This window comes from Muntiacus reevesi, chromosome 3 (genome assembly GCF_963930625.1).
Source record: "Muntiacus reevesi chromosome 3, mMunRee1.1, whole genome shotgun sequence".
NCBI classification, from domain to species: domain Eukaryota; kingdom Metazoa; phylum Chordata; class Mammalia; order Artiodactyla; family Cervidae; genus Muntiacus; species Muntiacus reevesi.
In genome coordinates this window covers 121,896,854-121,919,187 of record NC_089251.1, presented here as the reverse complement: position 1 = coordinate 121,919,187, position 22,334 = coordinate 121,896,854, and the positions used below count along the sequence as shown (strand labels likewise).

Genomic DNA, 22,334 nt, shown 5'->3' with positions numbered 1-22,334 from the left:
TTATGATTTGCTGTGGTAAAGAAAAGTGGAAATGCATTGCAAGCATATCACTGCATGCATCCAGTTTGTAAAAAGCTGACAAAATGCTTCCAGAATTAGCAATACCAACAGGAGGTATCCAGTTCTCTATAGTTGATTGTAAAACAGTAATTGCATCACATCATTTGAACTTGAAGCTTTGAATGAACGAACTGATACCAAATAAAATATTATTATAAAGCAGTTAAAAAAAAAAGTAGTTCATACCCAAAGCTTTAAAAATCTATTTTACTCCACAAATGAGTAGCAAAGTATGTTAGACATTATCCAGAAGTTGTAAGGTAGGCTCCTGCAGTTGTACTTCCTGGGGTATTTTGCTCATGATTGTAAAGATAAAAAAACATTTACATAGACAGCCCTCAGATTGGGAGAAAATAATAGCAAATGAAGAAACAGACAAAGGATTAATCTCAAAAATATACAAGCAACTCCTGAAGCTCAATTCCAGAAAAATAAATGACCCAATCAAAAAATGGGCCAAAGAACTAAACAGACATTTCTCCAAAGAAGACATACAGATGGCTAACAAACACACGAAAAGATGCTCAACATCACTCATTATTAGAGAAATGCAAATCAAAACCACAATGAGGTACGATTACACGCCGGTCAGGATGGCTGCTATCCAAAAGTCTACAAGCAATAAATGCTAGATAGGTTGTGGAGAAAAGGGAACCCTCTTACACTGTTGGTGGGAATGCAAACTAGTACAGCCACTATGGAAAACAGTGTGGAGATTTCTTAAAAAACTGGAAATAGAACTGTCATATGACCCAGCAATACCACTTCTGGGCATACACACCGAGGAAACCAGATCTGAAAGAGACACGTGCACCCCAATGTTCATCGCAGCACTGTTTATAATAGCCAGGACATGGAAGCAGCCTAGATGCCCATCCGCAGATGAATGGATAAGGAAGCTGTGGTACATATACACCATGGAATATTACTCAGCCGTTAAAAAGAATTCATTTGAATCAGTTCTAATGAGATGGACGAAACTGGAGCCCATTATACAGAGTGAAGTAAGCCAGAAAGATAAAGAACATTACAGCATACTAACACATATATATGGAATTTAGAAAGATGGTAACGATAACCCTATATGCAAAACAGAAAAAGAAACACAGAAGTACAGAACAGACTTTTGAACTCCGTGGGAGAAGGTGAGGGTGGGATGTTTCAAAAGAACAGCATGTATATTATCTATGGTGAATCAGATCACTAGCCCAGGTGGGATGCATGAGACGAGTGCTCGGGCCTGGTGCACTGGGAGGACCCAGAGGAGTCGGGTGGAGAGGGAGGTGGGAGGGGGGATCGGGATGGGGAATACGTGTAACTCAATGGCTGATTCGTGTCAATGTATGACAAAACCCACTGAAATGTTGTGAAGTAATTGGCCTCCAACTAATAAAATAAAATTTAAAAAAAAAAAATTAAATTAAATTAAAAAAAAAAAAAAAACATTTACAACAAAATCTATGATGTCTGCCATTGGATAGGAAGGCTTTGAAATCAGAATTTGGGTCATTTTTCACATGACTCTTTAATCTGGTGTACCAGCAGTCCTGAGGCAAGTCTCTATGAAGCTGTTTAAACAAAGAAGGAGTAGTATGCGGAGTAAGTGACTGGTCACTGGAACCAGGTGTGAGCACTGGCCAGAACTTAGTTACATCATGGCCTTCCAGAGTCTCCTTTCTTCTCTCAACCAACTTCTTATACTGGCAAAGTAAGATGCCTAATGGGCATCCCCAGGGTGAAAGGTTTTACTATGTCTTTCCGTCCAAGACAGCAGCTGCTTACCTGGTCACCCGGAAATCCTGGAAAACCAACGACCCCTCTCAGCCCAGGTGAGCCCGGAGGGCCTGGGGGTCCAGGAAGCCCTGGCTGCCCATTTCTCCCGGGCTCCCCAGGGTGAAATCCAGGTGGTCCATAGCTTCCTGGCTCTCCTCTCCTTCCTTGCATCCCAGGATGACCTTTATCACCTGATGGAGTTGGAAGAATTACAGACCTCCTGGAGGAAATTTGGAGCTGGGTGATAGTTAGAAAACAGGTCTTTGGTCCTACTTATAGGAGATGAGGGCTTCCCTGGTGACTCATATGGTAAAAAATCTGGAATGTGGGAGACCGGGGTTTGATCCTGTGTTGGGAAGATCCCCTGGAGGCGGGCATGGCAACCCACTCCAGTATTCTTGCCTGGAGAATCTCCATGGATAGAGGAGCCTGGCAGGGTGCAGTCCATGGGGTTGCAGAGTCAGACACAACTGATTGACTAAGCATATAGGAGATGAAGCCATGTCCTAGAGTTAAGAATACTAACCCTGTTCTAAACCACATCACAAGAGTTTCTGGCTTCTGTGATCTCACCGTAAAAAGGAATATTCCATAAAGAAACCCAGGGCTATCCCAGAGAGGAATGCTTTATTTATTCCAGCATCACTTGCTTTATTATAACATGCTTATTTTATAGATGAGGAAGGACTTAACCCACAGAAGTTAAAACATTCATCCTCTAACAACTAGTTAAAGAAAGAACCCAGATCTCATGCAGATCAGGTCTAAACCAGGGAGGGGGAACATAAACTTGCCATCAAACCACTTGCTCTGCAGTGTATCTGAGGGCCAGCAGCGCGGGCCTCAAGGAGCATGTTAGAAATCCAGACCTGCTGACTCAGTAACTGCATTTTAACAAGGGCCCCCAGGGATGCCCACTGAAGGCCGAGGAGCACCTTTTGTGCTTGAAATTCTGGATAGTCACTGTGCTATTCGTTTTAATGAAAGTGTTAGTCACTCAGTTGTGTCCACCTCTTTGCAACCCCATGGAGTGTAGCCCACCAGGCTCCTCTGTCCATGGGATTCTCCAGGCAAGAATACTGGAGTGGGTTGCAATTCCCTTCTCCCAGGGGATCTTCCTGACCCAGGAATTGAACCTGGGTCTCCTGCACCGCAGGCAGATTCTTTACTGTCTGGGCCACCAGGGAAGCTCAAACCGAGGAATACTATAAACCTGGAGCCAGTGTTTCAAGTATCTGTTTGAACTGATTCTCATTTGGAATATCCAAATCTATTTCTTTTTTATTCTGCAGGTACAAGGGCTTAATTGTTCCACAGTACATGGGATCTTCCCGGATCAGGGATTGAACCCGTGTCTCCTGCACTGGCAGACAGATTCTTTATCACTGAGCCACCAGAGAAGCCCCTAAACACATATGAACTACAGCTAAGTTCTAACATGGAAAAAAAAGTACCATGAGGGAGATTCCTAAGCATGCATCTTTATTTTTATCTAAAGAATGAACTTTCCTAAACTCTGTATTACAGTTTCCTTGCAAAAGTTGTCTAATATACATGCTTGTTTGAATGACCTGTAAAGAAGCTAATTTACTTGGTATGGTTAAAAAACATAATAAGCATTTACCATTTTCTCCTGGGAATCCACCATCCCCAGAAGGTCCAGGTTCTCCAGTTTCCCCCTTCTTAGAAATAATATCCATTTCTCCTTCATATCCCGGGGGTCCTCTTGCTCCTTTAGATATTAATTACATAAGAGCAAAACAAATTATGACTGTAAAAGAAGCATCAGACATGTGATTATTCCTTTGTGGCTCTTTACATCCAGTTTGCAGATTCTCATTCAACCAAAACTGTATTTATGTTCATAGACTGCACGGTATCAACATTGTTGATTGACTTCATAAAGGAAGGTCCATGCCTTTTACACTCCTTTCCCACCTTGTCCAGCAATGGTGTCTGATATATAGTAAGTCCCTACCTATGAATGAGTTATGTTCCTAGAGTGCGTCTGTAAGTCCAATTTGTTTTTAAGTACGACAAAGTTAGCCTAGGTTCCCAACTAACATAGCTAGCTTATATAGTACTATACTGTAATAGGTTTATAATATTTTTTACACAAATAATATATAAAACACACACACACAAATTTTTAATCTTATAATAGAGGATCTTGAAAAATAAAGTAGTACCTTACAATAGCTGCATGCAGGGACTGGCATCGAGTGAACAAGCAAGAAGAGTTACTGACTAGAAGAGGGACAGGAGGTGGGAGATGGCAGAATTGAAGGATCGTCAGCAATAGGAGACAGGGCAAGAGGCAGTTTCACTCATGCCTGACATTGATGGAACGCATGTTTGCATCTTTGAAGGTTCACAACTTGAAGATTCGTGTGCAGGGGACTTACTGTACGCTGAGTGCTCAGGGAATGTTTGCTAAACTCAAGCAAACTGGTCTCAGTGAAAAAAGGCTTGAAAAGTTCCAGGTCTAAAATACATCTCTTTATCCTGTAAATTTTAAATTGTCCATCTCATATTTTCCAGTTCCTCATTTTCCCCTTCCTTACTACCCTCCAATTTTCTCTTACATTAAAAGAACTGACAATTAATTTGGTTCTCCACATAGAGAATTCTAAAAGGTAGGAGGGGTGGACAATATTTCTCCTCGTTTGAGCAAGTACTGGCCAGTGGTAGATGTGGAGTGGTCTCATCCCAGCTTGGAGAGAGTCACTTACTAACAAGTCAAGAATTTTGTAAACTAGTTGCTAAACCACTGGTTGTTTTAAATCAGTCATGGTGGGAGTATTTGCAAACACTACAGATCTGGGCATTTTTAAAAAATTTTATTTGAGAGCCAGCCTACCAGCACATCACTGGAATTAACCCAATTTTAAATATTTTTAGTGACATAATTATATAGTAGCATAATAGCACAGCAAATATCACTTATCTAAGCTAGCAGAGAATGACTCTTTCATTCCTTGATTCTACATAAATAATTTGCTGGTTAGTAAAACAAAAAATAATAGTATAATCAATCAACTAAAAGAAATTTGAATAAAGTATGAGGCTATTTGCCCAAAGGGTTTTAAAGACAAAAATTTTTGTTTTTAGAAATTGTCAAGCCTTCCTTCTTAACAGTGGAAATGAATTTGTACCTTCACTCTCCACAGCCTCTTTGGCTAAGAAATCAAAGTAAATATTTAACAAGAATGGGCACAGAACACTGACACCAGTGGTCTTGAAACTTTTTTTTAATAATAGTGAAAACTCTTTTTTTAAATAAAGCTTGGGAGAGATGCAATTCACAGCCCAGATGAAAGCACACTCAAATAGTTGAATGGTCAGCAGGCTATGGCCCAAGAGCCAAATCCTGCCTGCTGTCAGTTTTTATATAATCTGTGAGCTCTGAATGATTTCACAATGTTAATCACTGGGGGAAGGGACTCAAAATAAGAAGAATAAAATGACATGTGAAATTAAATGAAGTTTCAATTTCAGTGTCCATAAATAAATTTTACTGGAACACGGCTATGTTTTTTTGTTTACTTGTCTGAGGCTGGTTTTGTGCTCTAAATACCGAGTTGCATAATTTCGACAAAGACCATAGGGTCTGCAAAGGCTAAAATATTTATATCTGGCTTTATACAAAAAACTGGTTTGTTTGCTTGCTTGTTTTCATTAAAAAACTTGAAGCAGGATTTGGGGGCCAGGAGCCCTGCTTGCACCCCATTCCCAAAAGGTGAGAAGGTTTTCTGAAACCCAAAAGCTACCCATCAAAGCCCTTGTTAATTTTCTCTGTTAATAGAACAATTCATTTACCACAGTCATCTGTGATAAGACTGAGAGGTAAGGAAAACAAATTTTGTTTAAAATCCTAAAACAAACACCACAGATTCAGAAGGAGCAGAATCTAAGTGACAAAAGGATCCATTTTATTTTTCAGGGATTGTATACTTACAGTTTCTGGCCAAAGACTGAAAACAAGCTGTGTTGCATCAAGAGGCTGTTAGCTGCATTTACCTTTGCCACCTTTCAGTCCTCGGTCTCCCAGGAAGCCAGGCCAACCCTTCTCTCCGTGTTCTCCCTTTCTGCCAGGGTGTCCATCCTGACCAGGTTTTCCTCTCTCTCCCGGAAAACCCAGGAAGCCAGACAGCCCCTGGGGTCCTGATGAATGAGAACATGAAAATTTAGGGGAAGTTTTATAGGCTAGTATGGTTCCTGGAACTGTGTTTCTTTCTTTCTTTTTTTAAGATTTTTGATGAAGAGCATTTTTTGCTATTTATTTATTTAGGCTGTGATGGGTCTTCATTGCAGCGTGGGCTTGTCTCTAGTTGAGAAGAACAGGAGCTACTCTTCGTTGTGGCGCTCCAGCTTCTCACTGTGAAGCGCAGGCTCTCGGGTGCTAAGGCTTCTGTAGTTGCGGCACGTGAGTTCAGTAGTCGTGGCTCCCAGACTCAAGAGCGCATGCTCAGTTAGTTGAAAGGCACAGGCTTAGCTGCTCCCCGGCGTGTGGGATCTTCTCCGATCAGAGATCAAACCTGTGTCTCCCGCATTGGCAGGTGGATTCACCACTGAGCCACCAAGGAAGCTGGGTGGGGACCATTTCTAAAGTCTTATATTTAATTTGTTACAACGTTGCTTCTGTTTCATGTCTTGTGTTGTTTTTGGCCACAAGGCATGTGAGATCCTAGCTCCCTCACCAGGGATCAGATCTCCACCCCTGCATTGTGAAGTGAAGTGAGAACCACTGGACCCCCAGGGAAGTGCCTATCTGTGTTTCTGGCCATCCATTAGAGACACGAACTTGCCCCAACTCTGAGCTTGTGCTCAACCGCTATCAAACTCACACCTGTAACAGCCATGCTGTCCCACTCAAGCTTCAGTTTTCCGCCCCACAGATCTCAACTGTAGGCCCTTATGCTTCTGAGTCCCAACTCCATAAACTTCAAGGGAACTGGGCCTGGGAGGTGGGGTGGAGTGTGGGGGCCCGTCCAGGGTGGATGCACACCTGCCCTGACCCCACTCTCTATCAGGACCCCCGGTCCTTTGGGCAGAAATGTTTATGGGTTCTGTATACCTAACTCCACCACACCCCTTTTTCCCATTAACTTAAACCAAAACATTCTGCCCCTGAAAATCACAATACAGAGGACACGAAGGAGGAAGGAGTCCCATGGGAAATGATAAAGCCAGGCTAATAGGCCAGTCAGGCTGTTTCCTGGGTCCAGAAGATCTGCTGGAGAAGGGATAGGCTACTCACTCCAATAGTCTTGGGCTTCCCTGGTGGTTCAGCTGGTAAAGCCTGCAATGTGGGAGACCTGGGTTTGATTCTTGGGTTGGGAAGATATCCTGGAGAAGGGAAAGGCTACCCACTCCAGTATTATGGTGTGGAGAATTCATTCCATGGACTGTATAGTCCACGGGGTTGCAAAGAATCCAACATGACTGAGTGACTTGCACTTTCACTTTCAATAGACCAGTTAAATCCTACAGTAAAGTCACATGTACAAGAGTAGTCTTCACCTGGCAGTGGATTTTAAGTTTATAAACTAAGGGAAATATTGGAAAAGCGATACACACCCTTTGGGCCTGGAAGACCAGGTAGCCCATCGTCTCCAGTGGGGCCTGGGAGCCCTGGAAGACCCGGGGTTCCATCTGCGCCCGGCCGTCCCGGGACTCCAGGGAGGCCCTTCATTCCAGCAGGTCCCAGAGGCCCCATGTCCCCTCGCTGTCCTTTCCATCCTGGGGCACCTGTGATGTGACAAACAGCAGTGACAACGAGGCATGAAGACTGAGAACCAGCTTCACACATGAGCAGGGAAAAAAAAAAATCCAGAGTAACTTCAATTGTGTATCTATGGCCAAGTAAACAATACTTATCAGCTAAAATAACAGTAGCGACTTTCCATCAGTTTAAGGTTATATTTTTCTGGCTGCTATAAAAAGAAAGGCAGATTATTTAAGTAAATATTTCCCTGTTGAGATGCATTATAAAGAGTCTTTTAAAATGGAAAATGGATAAGGGTAAAGAATTTGTATTTACTCTAGGGTGAGGTGAAGGTGGGAACTAACAGAAGAAAACATTCCAGGTGCTGTTTGAAGCTACCGCCAAGTGAATTTTGGTCAAGCTGTTTACTGTAATGAGAGAACTATAGGAAACAGCAACGTCATCTAGTATTACGGTGGTAAAAATAAAGTTCTAGTGGCACAGTTTGCTCCCATCTCATTCGGCTCCTTCAAGAAGGCATATTCCTGGTTTTGGATAGATGCCATTAGGATCTAAATAATAGATGACAATCTGAATGATGAAATAAAGATCCCATTGGAAATAGCCCCCTGGCACCCCTGTGTTGAGAGAGAGCTTTTCATGGGTCTTTGAGCTCCTATGATATCTTGCTGGCTGTGCCAAGAACACAGAGTCCGGACTCACCCTTATCTGGAATATTCTCAAGGTTGCATTGGCAGTGAGCAGCCTTGACATGATCTAGTACCTCCCCTGTGAAGAAACTGATGGGAAGAGCTGACTCATTGGAAAAGACCCTGATGCTGGGAAAGATTGAGGGCAGGAGGAGAAGGGGACGACAGAGGATGAGATGGTTGGATGGCATCACTGACTCAATGGACATGGGTTTGGGTGGACTCCGGGAGTTGGCGATGGACAGGGAGGCCTGGCGTGCTGCGGTTCATGGGGTCGCAAAGAGTCAGACACGACTGAGCGACTGAACTGAACTGAACTGAACTGTGAAGAAAACTGGGGCTTCCTTGGTGGCTCAGTGGCAATCAATCTGCCTGCAATGCAGGAGACACAGGAGATGTGGGTTTGATTCCTGGGTCAGGCAGATCCCTAAGGGAAGCCATGGCAACCCACTCCAATATTCTTGTCAGGAAAACCCCATGGACATAGGAGCCTGGCGGGCTACAGTTCATGGGGTGGCAAAGGGTCAAACACAACTGAGCCACTAACACTTTAACACTTTCACTTTCTTTCTGGTGAGAAGAGCAGGCTGTCATGCAGGTTACCTCATTATTGACCAGAGGATTTTTGCAGGAACTAACGCCTGTGGCCAGTGATTTTTATCTTGGCTGGCCAAAAATTAATTCTGTTATTTCGCTAACACTTTGCTGGCTATTTCATTCCATGTATGCTTAGTCACTCAGTCATGTCCAACTCTTCGACCCCATGGACTCTAGCCCACCAGGCTCCTCAGTCCATGGGATTTGAATGCTGGAGTGGGTTGCCATGCCCTCCCCCAGGGGAGACCCAGGAATCAAACCCGCATGTCTCCTGTGTCTCCTACCTTGCAGGTGGACTCTTTACCTGCTGAACCATTGGAGAAGCCCCAGTTACATCTGACACACCTGTAATGCCATGTACCATGTATTGGTACCATGAGTTTTAGTTTCACTTGCCATGTCAGAATCAATCACTAAAGTTTTTTGTCTTTTTGTTGGCCTAATATTCATATTGTCTGAATCAGAACTATATTCTGAAGAACTATCATCTTCTGAGAAACTACTATATATGTAACATGGACAATCAGATAAAGTATCTGTATAAAATTCACCAAAAAATTCTTCTTCAGTCAAAATTTTTGCAATGCATTAATTTTTAAAATTTTATGGTAATAAACTTTGGTTTATAAAATACACTAGGTTAGAACAAAAACCTAACAGGATAATGTGAATGATAATGACAATAAATTGTATAATGAACTCTTGATCATTTTAAGCTCTAACAACTTCACATGGTGATGTTAACTGTAATCACTCTCTAAAAATGTATTAATATATCTCCAATCAGTAATGTGTTACTATACAGCCATAGTAACCCAGGCTCAGAAACTGCAACCCATCATGTATGCAACATCCACTAGCCATCTTAGATCACACCTGAGAGACTTGGGTGACATGGGGGAATGTCACCAACAAGAAGCTCATGCTACTTGCTGTGCTGTGAATAATAATGTCCTTGACCCGAAAGTCTTGCTCCTGTCAGCACCCACAAAAGAACAAGTGAGGTTATTCCTCTGTAAGTAGGTACATCCCATACCTGTCGCAGTTCTTGACACCTGCCAATGCTTACCTGGACTGCCTGGAGCCCCGGGGAGCCCCGGTTGCCCTGGGATCCCTGGAGCACCTCTTTCACAGGAGTGACCAGGGGGGCCTGGGATCCCTGGAAACCCAGCATTTCCCTCTCGGCCTTTGGGACCTTGGAGACCTGGAAATCCGGGCATGCCAGCTGGCCCTGAAATGACAGTTCATTGTGATACTCAGGACATAAACCACACAGATGGCCTACGATGGTGTTGGTGTGGATCAGTATTGGAGGTAAACATTTTGATCCTGACTCAGGGCTCCAATGAGTTACGCCTCTGAATGCATTTTCTTGTCATAGATTATAGTGAGCTCCAAGTATGCCCAAAACTATGCCTGTCTATGAGAATTACTTGGTAAGGTTATGCAGACAATACAGAAGTTGCTTATGCAAACTTTTTTTAAAATGTAGCTCTTCCTGATTTTAATTAATCTCTAACATTGCAGCGGCCCTTACACCAAATCTCCACACTGCTTATACACCCTGTGTACATTGTCTGAATTGGCATTTTGTAAGTGATTTCATCACTAGAACTCTCAAATTTTTATATATTGAGAAGACAATACCATAATTTTCAGGAGGGGTAAAAAGTCTTCCATAATTCTGTACTCTAACCTAAAAATCTATTTTATTGTTTCATGTTTTCATTGTATTTTGGTTCATGTGTTTGCATTTTTTAAATAGTAATCACAGAGCACTTTCAGTTGTTGGATTACTTTACATTGCAAGTTAATATGCAAATATTTTCCATTTTATTGTAATCTTTACAGATATAGTTTTAATTGTTAATGCTGTTCAGTTGCTAAGTCGTGTCCGACTCTTTTGCAACCGCACAGACTGTAGCCTGCAAGGTCCCTCTGTCTCTGGGATTCTCCAGGCAAGAACACTGGAGTGGGTTGCCACTTCCTTCTCCAAGGGATTTTCCCAACTCAGGAATCAAACCCATGTCTCCTGCATCTCCTGCTTGGCAAGCAGATTCTTTACATTAATTGTTACAGCTGAGTAGTATTCCTTTGTGAGCATGTATATATATTACTTTACTGTTTTCAATTGTTCCCCTATTGTGGATAATACTATAACAGTATTTTCATATTAACTTTCACATTCTGTTGAACACATGCCTTAAATACATCTCAAAAGTGAGATGGTGGGATTACTGAGTCAAAATTATTTTCATTGACTCACATAATGTATTATCTTGTTCTGTTCCAATTAAATGGGTCTCTGCTTATGAATGTTTCTGGTTTATATATAAACTATTGAATAAGCTCCCTGAGGACAAAAAATGTGGATTATTCACCGGCCCCCTGTCTTCCCTGCACTGTTATATAGTACTATCCTGGATACCTATTAAATACAGGCCCGTCCGTTGTAAGAAAAGAACTAGAAGGGTGTGTGTGAAAGTCTGATCTGTGGTCCACTTTTGGTCACCAGGCTTCAGGGGCTAAAGTTCAGACTGCTGGGTTCCATGAAATTCTGATGCAATGAATCACAATTTCTGAGACTGGGGCCCAGAAGATAATGATGTAAATGACCCCCACCCTGGGATATTTTTAAGTACAGTAAAATCTGAAAGCCTCTGCTGGGGATCCTGAAGAATCCAAAGTGATTTCAGAAAAGAATGGGAATCAGTGCCAGGGGCCATCTCTGGAATGAAAGTCCCTCCAGCCTGTCACCTGTCCACCTAATACAGCATCTGCTGGCATCCTGTTCTGCCCTCTCTCAGTTGGGCAAGAGCAGTGGGAGGGTCACAGGGTTCCTACTCCTCAGCACTCACATACTGTCCTGAGTCCAAAGCAGGAGGACATCTGGTAGCCACTGGATCAGATTGAACTGACTGAGCCACAGTAAAACAACCAATAAAATGCAGAGGCAACTCTGGGTATGCAGGTTATTAGAAACGTAGCCACTGCCCATAGATGAGGGAAGATGCTCGAGTGAACATTTAACATTCTAGATTTTTAAGGCGAGACAAATCTAGACATTCCTCAGGGACCTGTTCAGGGACTTAGCTTTATGGACCGAGGGGACAGTGCAGCCTTCATACCTGTGGTCCCTGGACGCCCGACATCGCCTCGGAGTCCTTTGGGCCCTGGTGCTCCTGGAAGACCACTCTTTCCCGGGAGTCCTGGGTAGCCGATAGCAGGATCTCCTGGGGGTCCTTTCTGACCGTTCACTCCAGGTGAACCTGGAGCGCCTGGGGGCCCAACAGGGGAGGACCCCTTTTCACCTCCCAAACCTGGTTCTCCTGTATCACCACGGAAACCTATCCAACAGAAAAGTGTTTAACTTTTTACACGTACAAACATAAAACCAACACATGTGTAAGCATACTACTTCAATTAAAAACACATTATTTTAAAATACAGGGGTACTTACTAAAATTAAAGGGTAACTTAATAGGCAATATTGGGGGTTTTTTGTTGTTTTTGAAAAATTGTAACTGTGTTTCCTATAAGCCAATGATGTTTCCATATTGCTTTCATTTACTGGCAAACTGTCTAGACTGAGCAGTTTCTAACAACATAGACCAATGAATAGCCTATAACTCATGCTCCAGGCTTAAGGGGCCCTGAAAAGTTACAAAAGTATAACCCAGAAGTTATCAAAACATAGCTAAGTGCTTAATGTATCAAAAAAAAAACAAAACAACAACCCATCCCCCACTCACGTAGGGATCCCTGGGCCATTTGCTGACTGTGATCATCCAGTTTAGAGGTATCCAGACATTTCTAAATGAAAAGCTCTTATTTACCAGGTGGACCAGGTCTTTCTGAGATTCCTGGTTTGCCACGTTGACCCTTTTGCCCATCCAAACACCTCAGCCCAGGAGCACCCCGATGACCTGGAAGTCCCTTTGGACCTAAACAATAACAACAAACACAGACTCGATAAAACACAAAGCAAATGAGAACAAAATAAGATGACTTAAAAAAAATCCAAAACTATGTTAAATCTTTTTTAGGATATTTTCACTTTATGGAAGTAAAAGTGTTGCCTGCGTGTGCCTGATCAGTTGCTCAGTTGAGTCTGACTCTGTGACCCTGTGGACTGTAGCCCCCAGGCTCCTCTCTCTATGGGATTTTCCCAGCAAGAACACTGGAGTGGGTTACCATGCCCTCCTCCAGGGGATCTTCCCGACCCAGGAATCGAACCCACATCTCCTGTGTCTCCTGCATTGCAGGCAGATTGATTACCGCTGGGCCACCAGGGAAGCCCTAGCCATATTTACATAATCATTTTATGTCATGTGCTCCAAACAAGTATTTCACAGAGATGTGTATTAAGTTACTTTCTCAGAAGCCATACAGTAAAGAATTTACACCACCATTCAGACGAACCTTTTGGTACTTTCCTGCGCTGAGTCTCAAACACAAATACACGAGTACAACCTTCCTTCTAAGAGGACAGAGGTGGTGGCCAGTGTGTAGCTTGATGAGAAAACACCAGAATAAAGACCAAATCTATTTCCCTGCATTTACTACATTTGCCCTTATATGAAGTACAGGCAAAAACTACCTGCAAAAGGAATTGAGTTTTTTTAAACTTTCTGTGATTTCTTGCTAGGAGCTATCTCAGCTAAAATAACTTATAAATTATGGATTTCAAAGGAGTTAACAACTGCTAACTGAAACTGAGTGTTCACTTCCCTTGAGGCTGAAGCTGCTGAAAGTAATCACACACATTTTTTTACCCATCCATAGGGGTTCCCTGGTGGCTCAGAAGGTAAAGAATCTGCCTGCAATGTGGGAGACCCAGGTTTGATCCCCAGGTCAGGATGATCCCCTGGAGAAAGAAAGGCTACCCACTCCAGTATTCTTGCCTGGAGAATCCCATGGACAGAGGAGCCTGGCAGGCTACAGTTCATGGGATCACAAAGAGTCAGATACAACTGAGTGCCAAACACATCTGTCCATGACAGTACCATTCTATGTGAAAATGAGCATTCAGTGAATCCACCAACAGTTCTTCACTCCATAGACACAAAATTACACCTCCACAAGCTACCGTCTTGTGGTGGGTGGCCTGTATGTCCCACACTTTGATCTGGGGCTTGGTCATGTGACTTGCTTTGGCCAAAATGATCCTCACTAACACCATGAAGCAATGAGAGGTGTGAGGAGTGCCGGTGAAGCTGGACGCCACCCTTTTACAGGAGCCACAGGAGCAGGGCATACCCTGGCACCACAGAGGTACGTGTTGCAGATCTAACCTGACCTGGAGCCAGGGACCAAGTCAACAGAGATCATCTAAGGTCAACCAACTACAGACCCATACAAGAGAAAATAAATATGATTTATTAAGCCCACTGCAACTTGGAGGTTGTTACACAACATATTGGGATGAAAGCTAGTGGTTAAAGAGGGCAATAGAAGGTCATTCATCATTCAACCTTTAAACAATTTCTGTAGTGACATAGAACAAAAAGGTGACCTCTAGTGGCCATGCTAGTACTTAATGAATCAATTTAAGTGAACTCTGAATGAATATTGGGTTGGCCAAAAAGTTTGTTCAGGTTTTTCTGTACGATGTTATGAAATTTCTGGCCCACTCAGTAAAAAAGAACTAGGAAAAACAATCCCTTATATAAATTTTGGGTTAAATTCAGCTATAAATAAGTGATTGAATCAAGTGACATGATTGTATAAAAGTGTAGTCAGGGGTGTAGATGTGTGGGCATTTTTCAGGATGTCTCTAGTCAGAAATCTGGGTCTTTTGGACAGCAGAATAGAGTAAAACTTAAAATTAGTAAGCAACTTTTTCACTATTGGGGGAAGAGGTAAAGAAAAGATAAAGTTTTAAAATGTTCAGTTTTTGTGTTAAAAGGGCAGTCAGTTTTGGTGACACGTGATCAAATCAAGGTAAATTTTGCTGCACAGAAATATTATTCAGAGTGTGTTCGGTAGACTGGGGACTTAGGGGTAATGCCTATAAATCCTGTTTCCCCCGAGTCTCTCAAAACTTTACAATCAGGGTAGAAATAGCCTGAAGAACTCCCTGAGGATTTGCTATTGGTTTATCTGTCTTGCAGGTTCTTTTACTTTGAGAATGTGTATGTCAGGAATTTCTCCTTGATCTTACCTGGAGGACCATCAAAACCTGGAGGGCCTGGCCTCCCAGGGTATGTTACGTTACAAGGAATTGTGTCACCTGGAATGAAAAAGAAAAAAAAAAGTGACATTCATATAATTGCTAGATCTATGCAAGTCTCATTAACAGCTTAATCAAAATGCTTTTTCATATAGAAAATGTGAAATTCAAAAGAAAAAGACTCTTGGCCATCATTAGTTCAGTTCAGTTGCTCAGTCGTGTCCGACTCTTTGCGACCCCATGAATCACAGCACGCCAGGCCTCCCTGTCCATCACCAACTCCCGGAGTTTACTCAAACTCATGTCTATCAATTCGGTGATGCCATTCAAGCATCTCATCCTCTGTCATCCCCTTCTCCTCCTGCCCCCAATCCCTCCCAGCATCAGGGTCTTTTCCAATGAGTCAACTCTTCATAATGTCACTTGAATTACTTTTATTTTTAATTTCCAGAGGATCTAACCTGAAATCTGAACCTCAACTGTCAGAACAGTAATAAACAGAAGGGGAATAAGGAAAATGTTGATTCTTAGAAATATTTTAATTAATAATCTATAGAAAATAATAAATTTATAGGTCCATGGATGCCTAATACAGTGGAGTCAGAAGCTCTGATAAATCATGAAACAGTAGTAAGCATCCAACACTAAGATTCCAAGATTTGGTTCTGGATGTAGGGGAATTGTGCCCCAAGAAAAAGAGACTGGGAGAGAGATTAATAAAAAAAAATGCCATTTATTGAGGGCCTGCCACGTTTCAAATATATTCTCTCTCTCTTGTTTTCCTAATGACTCTACAATGTGGTTTTTGTCATCCCTCATTTTATTTAGTGAAAAAAAACCTTCAAAGTTGTGCCTCTGAGTTCTCGTCTCCTTTAAAACGCAATGTTCCCCTTTTAACAGAAATTACATCTCCTAATGTATTACACTAAATGCTGTCAAATAAAAAATGAACCACATGAATAAAAATCATGCTAGATGATTTTGATGGTCACAAACCATAATCTTAATCCATATCAAATTTTGAGTTATTTGTCTTTCTATGTCGTCAAAACAAAAACCAAAGATATATTATAAAATCCCACAATTAACTATGTAACCCAAGTTACATGTACATATTAAAAAATCTTAAATAAATCTTTTTCCAAGTTTTTAAGTTTTCAGCTATAAAACTACAAAGCACTTTATTGTTTGGAATTCAAATAACTGTCAAATATATTTAAAAGACCACTTTTTTTCTCCCTAGAATGCTTACAAATGGATTTTCATGTGCAATGCTGTATTTTAAAATGAAATGTTGGTGTTTTTTAACTAAAATACAACAAATTATCTTGAAACACTGTAAAAAAGAGAGATTTTTAATATATACACATATGTAATTTTAAGAGTCAGACTGTCCACAGTGATATGGAGAAATGAATGAAAGGCAATTTGCCAAACCAGTGAAACAGCAAAGACAGCTGAGCATTTTAAAGACTTGTTTTAAATATTGATTATGCTGCAATGCTTTTATTTGTTGACAACATTCAAGGTTTGAACAGCAACTTGTAGGAATTTTATTTTAGAGGTTCTGCCACAGCTGTAATATCTCTGCTCATAAGAGAGGCTCACTTTAGTTTCCGTAATTTCACCTGACATTCTGCCACAAGAACATTCAAAGTTACCTTTCTGACCCTTCCGACCATCAGGACCCCTGTTGCCTGGGTAGCCTGGAGCTCCTGGTTGCCCTCTCTCTCCTGGAGGGCCAGGAAATCCCAGGCCTGGGGGCCCCCTAGGTCCTGCTCTGCCAGGGGGGCCCGGCGGTCCAGGAGGCCCTTTATCACCTGGGGCTGCATCTTCGTGATCACCCTGGGAATATTTGCATCACAAGTCAATCATCAATCTTTGAAAGGCCATGAACACAAAGCTATCATTGTCATCGTAGGCTACAGAAACGCATGCAGAAAGCCAGTATTCCAGAAGTTATTTAATAGCAAGTGTGATTTAAAATGTTTAACCTAGGATGCATGAGACAAGTGCTCGGGCCTGGTGCACTGGGAAGACCCAGAGGAATCGGGTGGAGAAGGAGGTGGGAGGGGGGATCAGGATGGGGAATACATGTAACTCCATGGCTGATTCATGTCAATGTATGACAAAACCCACTGAAATGTTGTGAAGTAATTAGCCTCCAACTAATAAAAAAAAATAAAATAAAATAAAATAAAATGTTTAATCTAGATTTTTTACAGACATATACAGTATACGTTCTTCAGGTGTGTGTGTTATGCCTCAAATACAGAAAGTTATGTGTGTTACATTTTTTATTTTTAAAGATTTTTTGATGTGGGCCATCTTTAATGTCTTTATTGAATTGGTTACAACATTGCTTCTGTTTCCTGTTTTGGTTTTTTGGCCGGAGGCATGTGGGATCTTAGTTCCCTGACAAGGGATTGAACCCATGTTCCCTACATTACGTCTTATAGTCTTTTCTTATGAATTTCATTAGCTACATATGCTCTCCATCCAAAACATGTTTGAAAAATGCAGAAATGTCATTTATTCGCTGGACCCTGCATCAGCCAATATGTCTATCCAGTAGATCTGCACTAGTTCCTCCTTTCTGGTTTGCCACTTTGCCTCACCTGCTCCTCCATCAGGGACCAGGACTGAAGGTAATTTTCAAGACCTGTGTGTATCCTCCACCCTACAGAGTCAACTGAACAGTCCTGAAACCAGTGGGGGCTTCACAGAGACAAGGACCCCAGAAGGAAATAAACACCGTGAAAATAATACAAAGACTAGAGACAGAACATCTTGCCGTGATGAACCACCACTCAGGATTTTAGACCATCTGCAATATGCCATATCTTTATAACAACCATCATTTTGTGGCAGTGAATCAAAGGCGACTCTGATTTATAGCACGCTGACACTATACTGAGTTTAGCTTTTTAAACTGGGATGCTTTGTGACCGTATGAGTGAAACTCTACAGCAGGAGAATTATACATACAGGCGGCCCTGTATCCCCCTTTTCTCCAGCATATCCATCTCGACCGTGTTGTCCCTGCTGTCCTGGAAGTCCAGGGGGCCCATCAGGCCCTCTCTCTCCTTTGTGTCCTGGGAACAAAGGCCAAAAAATTTAAGTCCTTCTCAGCAGTGATCAAAGGCGAAAGGAAACAAAGGACTGAAAAAAAAAAATAAAGGCAATGACCTTGACTCTGCATGGGCAGGTAGAGATTCCTCTGAGTGTCTCAGCTGACTAAAGTCACGCACAGACAATCACACAAAATCAGAGGGGAGATTGACAGTGGCCAAACCTGCTGATTTTCTTATTAGAGAAGCATTTCTTTTCTCATTCTGACAAAGAGATTGTGTGTGGAGGTGCCAATCTCTACAGCATCTTCCTCAGCTTGTGTGATGCCAAACTTGGTACCCATGCCTTGGCTATAGTGAATAGGGAAATGGTCCATGGTCGAGTATGTGCCCCAGGCTAATCCAGTCCTTCCTGGACATTTTTTCCTAGCTAGAGCAAAAAGAAGTAGAGCTCTCTTTCACCTCTGGTTATGAACTTGGAGCCACCTGCGGGCACGTACCCATAGCCCAGAGAAAATCAGATGGGGAGAAAATGCAGACGGCACAATGAAAGATACAAGATGCTGAGACAGCCTCCCGATGCAGGCGTCCCAGTGCAAATCATACATCTAACCTTTCAAATTTTTCTTACGTAAGTCAATAAATTACTTCTCTAAAAACACTACTTCAAGCTGGGTTTCTGTCACTTACAACCAAAACATTCTTTTTAAAAAAATATTTATTGGACTTTGTTGGGTCATGTTTGTTGCAGCGTTCAGGCTCAGTTGCCCTGTAGTATGTGGGATCTTAGTTCTCCAACCAGGGATCAAACTGGCATCCCCTGCATTGGGAGGTGAAGTCTTAACCACTGGACCACCAGGGAAGTCCCCCCAAACATCCTTGATTAATACAAGATACTACAATGCAGTGAATAAACCCTGGACAAGTCAAAGGAGGTCTTGTTTTAATCAAACCCAGTTCACAACAAAGAGGATTTGAGTATGTGACTAAATGAGTGTTTGTGTTTTCAGATAAGATACAGAGGATTTAGGTTCAACATTCACACAACTCTGAAGGGCAGGAATATGTTTAAGCAAACTCTACAATCTCAAATCGAATTACAGAATTGACCTTAGGTCAGAGGGAAAATTAATGCGAAAGAATGGTTCATACATCATTCATAAAGTGGCAGCAGGGAGCAGAGTGATTGATTATGCTCACCTTTCACTCTTGATACAACCATGTCACCTTTTTCTCCTTTGCTGCCAGGTAGTCCTGAGGCACCAGGTTTTCCCTTGGTGAAAAGAACAAGTCAGTTTAACTGTGATGAGTCAAAAATTATTTGTATACACCTAACCTATCTCCTCTTTCCTTCTAAATCACCTGTTCTAGATTCTAGTTTGGCACCATTGATATCATTCTTTCCTCCCTGCCTTATAAAATCGAGATTCTTGAATTGCATGTAAAACTGGTGGGATCTGAATAAAGTCTGCGCTGGGGTCAATAGAAATCATTGTCAGTTTCTTGGTTTTGGCAATATACTCTGTTCAGATAAGATATCACTGGGGGCTTCTCTGGCGCTCAGTGGTAAAGAATCCGCCTGCCAATGCAAGAGACAGAGGTTCAATCCTTGGGTCAAGAAGATTCCCTGGAGGAGGAAATGGCAACCCACACTAATGGTCTCGCCTGTGAAACACCCAGGAGCTTGGTATGCTGCAGTCCATGGGGTCACAAAAGAATCAGACACTGCTGAGCAACTAAACAACAACAAGATATCATTGGGGGAAGCTGGGTGAAGGATTTGTGGAACCTCTCTGTATGATTGTGCAACTTTTGGGGAGTCATAATAGAAAAGCATCACAAAATAATTTACAATGAAAAAACTTGACTATCTTGGGTGTTGTAGTGTAGAATTGGGAGGAAAAGTAGGGGAGGTAACCACTAGCTGCCACTCGAGGGACCTCCCTGGTGAAAGTGAAAGTGTCAGTCACTCAGCAGTGTCCAACCAACCCAAGGATCAAACCCAGGTCTTCAGCATTACAGGCAAATTCTTCACCATCTGAGCCACTAGGGACATCCCTGGTGGTCCAGTGGTTAAGATTGTGCTTCCAATGCAGATGGTTCGATTCCTGGTCAGAGAACTAAGATCCCACATGCTGGAGGTGTGGCCAAAAAATTTAAAAATTAAAAAAAAGAGCTGCCACTAGAGTTGAATGCAGACGTTAGGGATGAAAGTGATGAAAACAACTGTGATACTGATGAACACTGATGAACAAAAGAAGGCAAAATAAGAACGCTTTCTGTCATCAATGTATTTCCACTTTATGACAAGTAAACAACTGATTTTGGCCAATGGGTTTATCATCTTTTGATCTCAACACTGCTCTGAGACTGGACTATTTGGGTCATGGTTTTGTAAGTGTTACATATTATCAAATATTAAGCTATCTCAAAAATCTTTTATCCTACTTTTGGTATATTAGAATGGCCAAGCATTACAGTAAGTACAGTTATAGACGCACACTGTACATAGCTTAAGGTCACTTATCTAGTGACTTCAATAATCAAGAAACATAGGTAAGAATCTGGAAGGAAGTAAAAATGACTGAATAGAATATTTGCTTTGCTTATACAGATGCTACTTTGTCTTATCTTCATACAACCTAACACCGTGTTCTAGCAGACTTCATTATCTTTGCCTAGTTTCTATTCGTTTGGGAGCAGTGAACTATGAAGGGGAGTAGAGGTACCAGTGGAAATAAGTGCAATGGCAGCATCAAACAGTGAGAGAAGAAACAGCCTAAAATGTACACAACAGGTATCAAAATCAAAGTGGACCAAACGGTTGGGAGCCACTTAGTGTAAAGAAAATATCGCTTTGCACACACCACTCAATACGCCCCAAAATCTCATTCTAGGACACCATCCTTCATGCAATGATGTCCAGAAGGGAGAGCTGGAAAAATTTCTTTGTAGAAACAGCCAAATGAGATAAGAAAAGAGCTTTAGAAATCATAAGGTGGGAATATAGGTGAAGCGTTCGTTGTCTTAATTCTTACTTTTACTGTCTATGCAAAGTCTTAAGTTAACAATGAGACTGGCCAAAGTGTCTGGCAGACAGCATCCAATCCAAGAGCTGGTTAATGAAAATGCCCTTCTAGTACATGAACTATCAAGACAGAAAGCTATTCCCAGAGCACATGAACCAGTTTCTCTCCAGAAAGAGATTGACAGTGGCATGCTTAAATAAATAAGACCGGAGTACCCTAAAGATCAAACTCACCCTGGGAGCCTGAACAGTTTACTTTTGCGAGCCCATGGACTCTTTGCAACCCCATGGACTGTAGACCATCAGGCTCCTCTGTCCATGGGATTCTCCAGGCAAGAATATTGGAGTGGGTTGCCATTTCCTTCTCCGGGAAATCTTCCCGACCCAGGAATCGAATCTAGGTCTCCTGCATTGCAGGCAGATTCTTTACTGTCTGAGCCACCAGAGAAGGCCTACACTCTCACCATGAAGATCAAATTCACCCTGGAGTCTGAGACGTTTATTAGCCAACACATCAGAGACTTGGGACAAACAGTTCTGATGCTCTGCCGGTGTAGAATTTTAAGTATTAGAGTCAGATCAGTGACTTAGTTGAGCTAGTAAGGGGAAAAAAAACATTACCAGCACTGTGTTTGGATTTTGATAAAGAGATTTACTGAGAACCTACAAGTTGCCAGGCATTATTCTGGGCACAGAAGACACTATAGTTAACAAAACCATCTTGCCTTCACAGCCTTGGATTCCAGTGAAACAAATGTGGAACCTAAAAAATTTCCAGGGCAGAGGTTCCCAGCTGGCTTGGAATGGAGAGTTAGCCTAAGACCTAACTAACATGTGTTAGTGAGAGCACTAAACACATGTGTTAACACAACAACAAAATCTCAGCAGCAACAAAGAAGACCTCTCCGCCAGGCATGTACCAGTTATTTTATACACAGCCAAAACAGGGACTTCAGCTGTAGATGCCCATCAGGGGGCCGTGCCCTCCTGAGAAGCAGGCAAAAGGGCAGAGTGAGGACTAGGGCACCCAACCTCTTCTCACAGGCACGACCTCCTCTCACAACCTCCTCTCTTAGCTTGTGGCAGCAGCGGGAGCACATCGGCCTGTGTTAATGAACTTCCAGTTTCTCAAAGGCAGCCACAGATCTCATATGAAGAATGCAAAAAGAAACACTGTGAGGACGAAACCAAAACTGCCCGAGGTTTAGCCCTTGTC

General features: G+C 42.2%; 1 protein-coding gene across 10 annotated transcripts in view; it reads right to left on the bottom strand.

The window, feature by feature from the left end:
- The window catches only part of COL4A4 (collagen type IV alpha 4 chain), a 167,783-nt gene that overhangs the window by 65,630 nt on the left and 79,819 nt on the right, over nt 1-22,334 (bottom strand). For all 10 annotated transcript variants that reach the window (XM_065930429.1, XM_065930426.1, XM_065930424.1 and 7 more), the window contains exons 23-33: nt 19,291-19,363; nt 18,008-18,114; nt 16,681-16,864; nt 15,011-15,079; nt 12,684-12,791; nt 11,976-12,194; nt 9,917-10,078; nt 7,414-7,584; nt 5,854-5,997; nt 3,458-3,565; nt 1,843-2,024 (exon numbers count right to left, since the gene is read on the bottom strand). In XM_065930429.1, the coding sequence (XP_065786501.1) occupies nt 1,843-2,024; nt 3,458-3,565; nt 5,854-5,997; nt 7,414-7,584; nt 9,917-10,078; nt 11,976-12,194; nt 12,684-12,791; nt 15,011-15,079; nt 16,681-16,864; nt 18,008-18,114; nt 19,291-19,363 (1,527 nt within the window). The remainder of the gene's footprint in view (nt 1-1,842; nt 2,025-3,457; nt 3,566-5,853; nt 5,998-7,413; nt 7,585-9,916; nt 10,079-11,975; nt 12,195-12,683; nt 12,792-15,010; nt 15,080-16,680; nt 16,865-18,007; nt 18,115-19,290; nt 19,364-22,334) is intronic.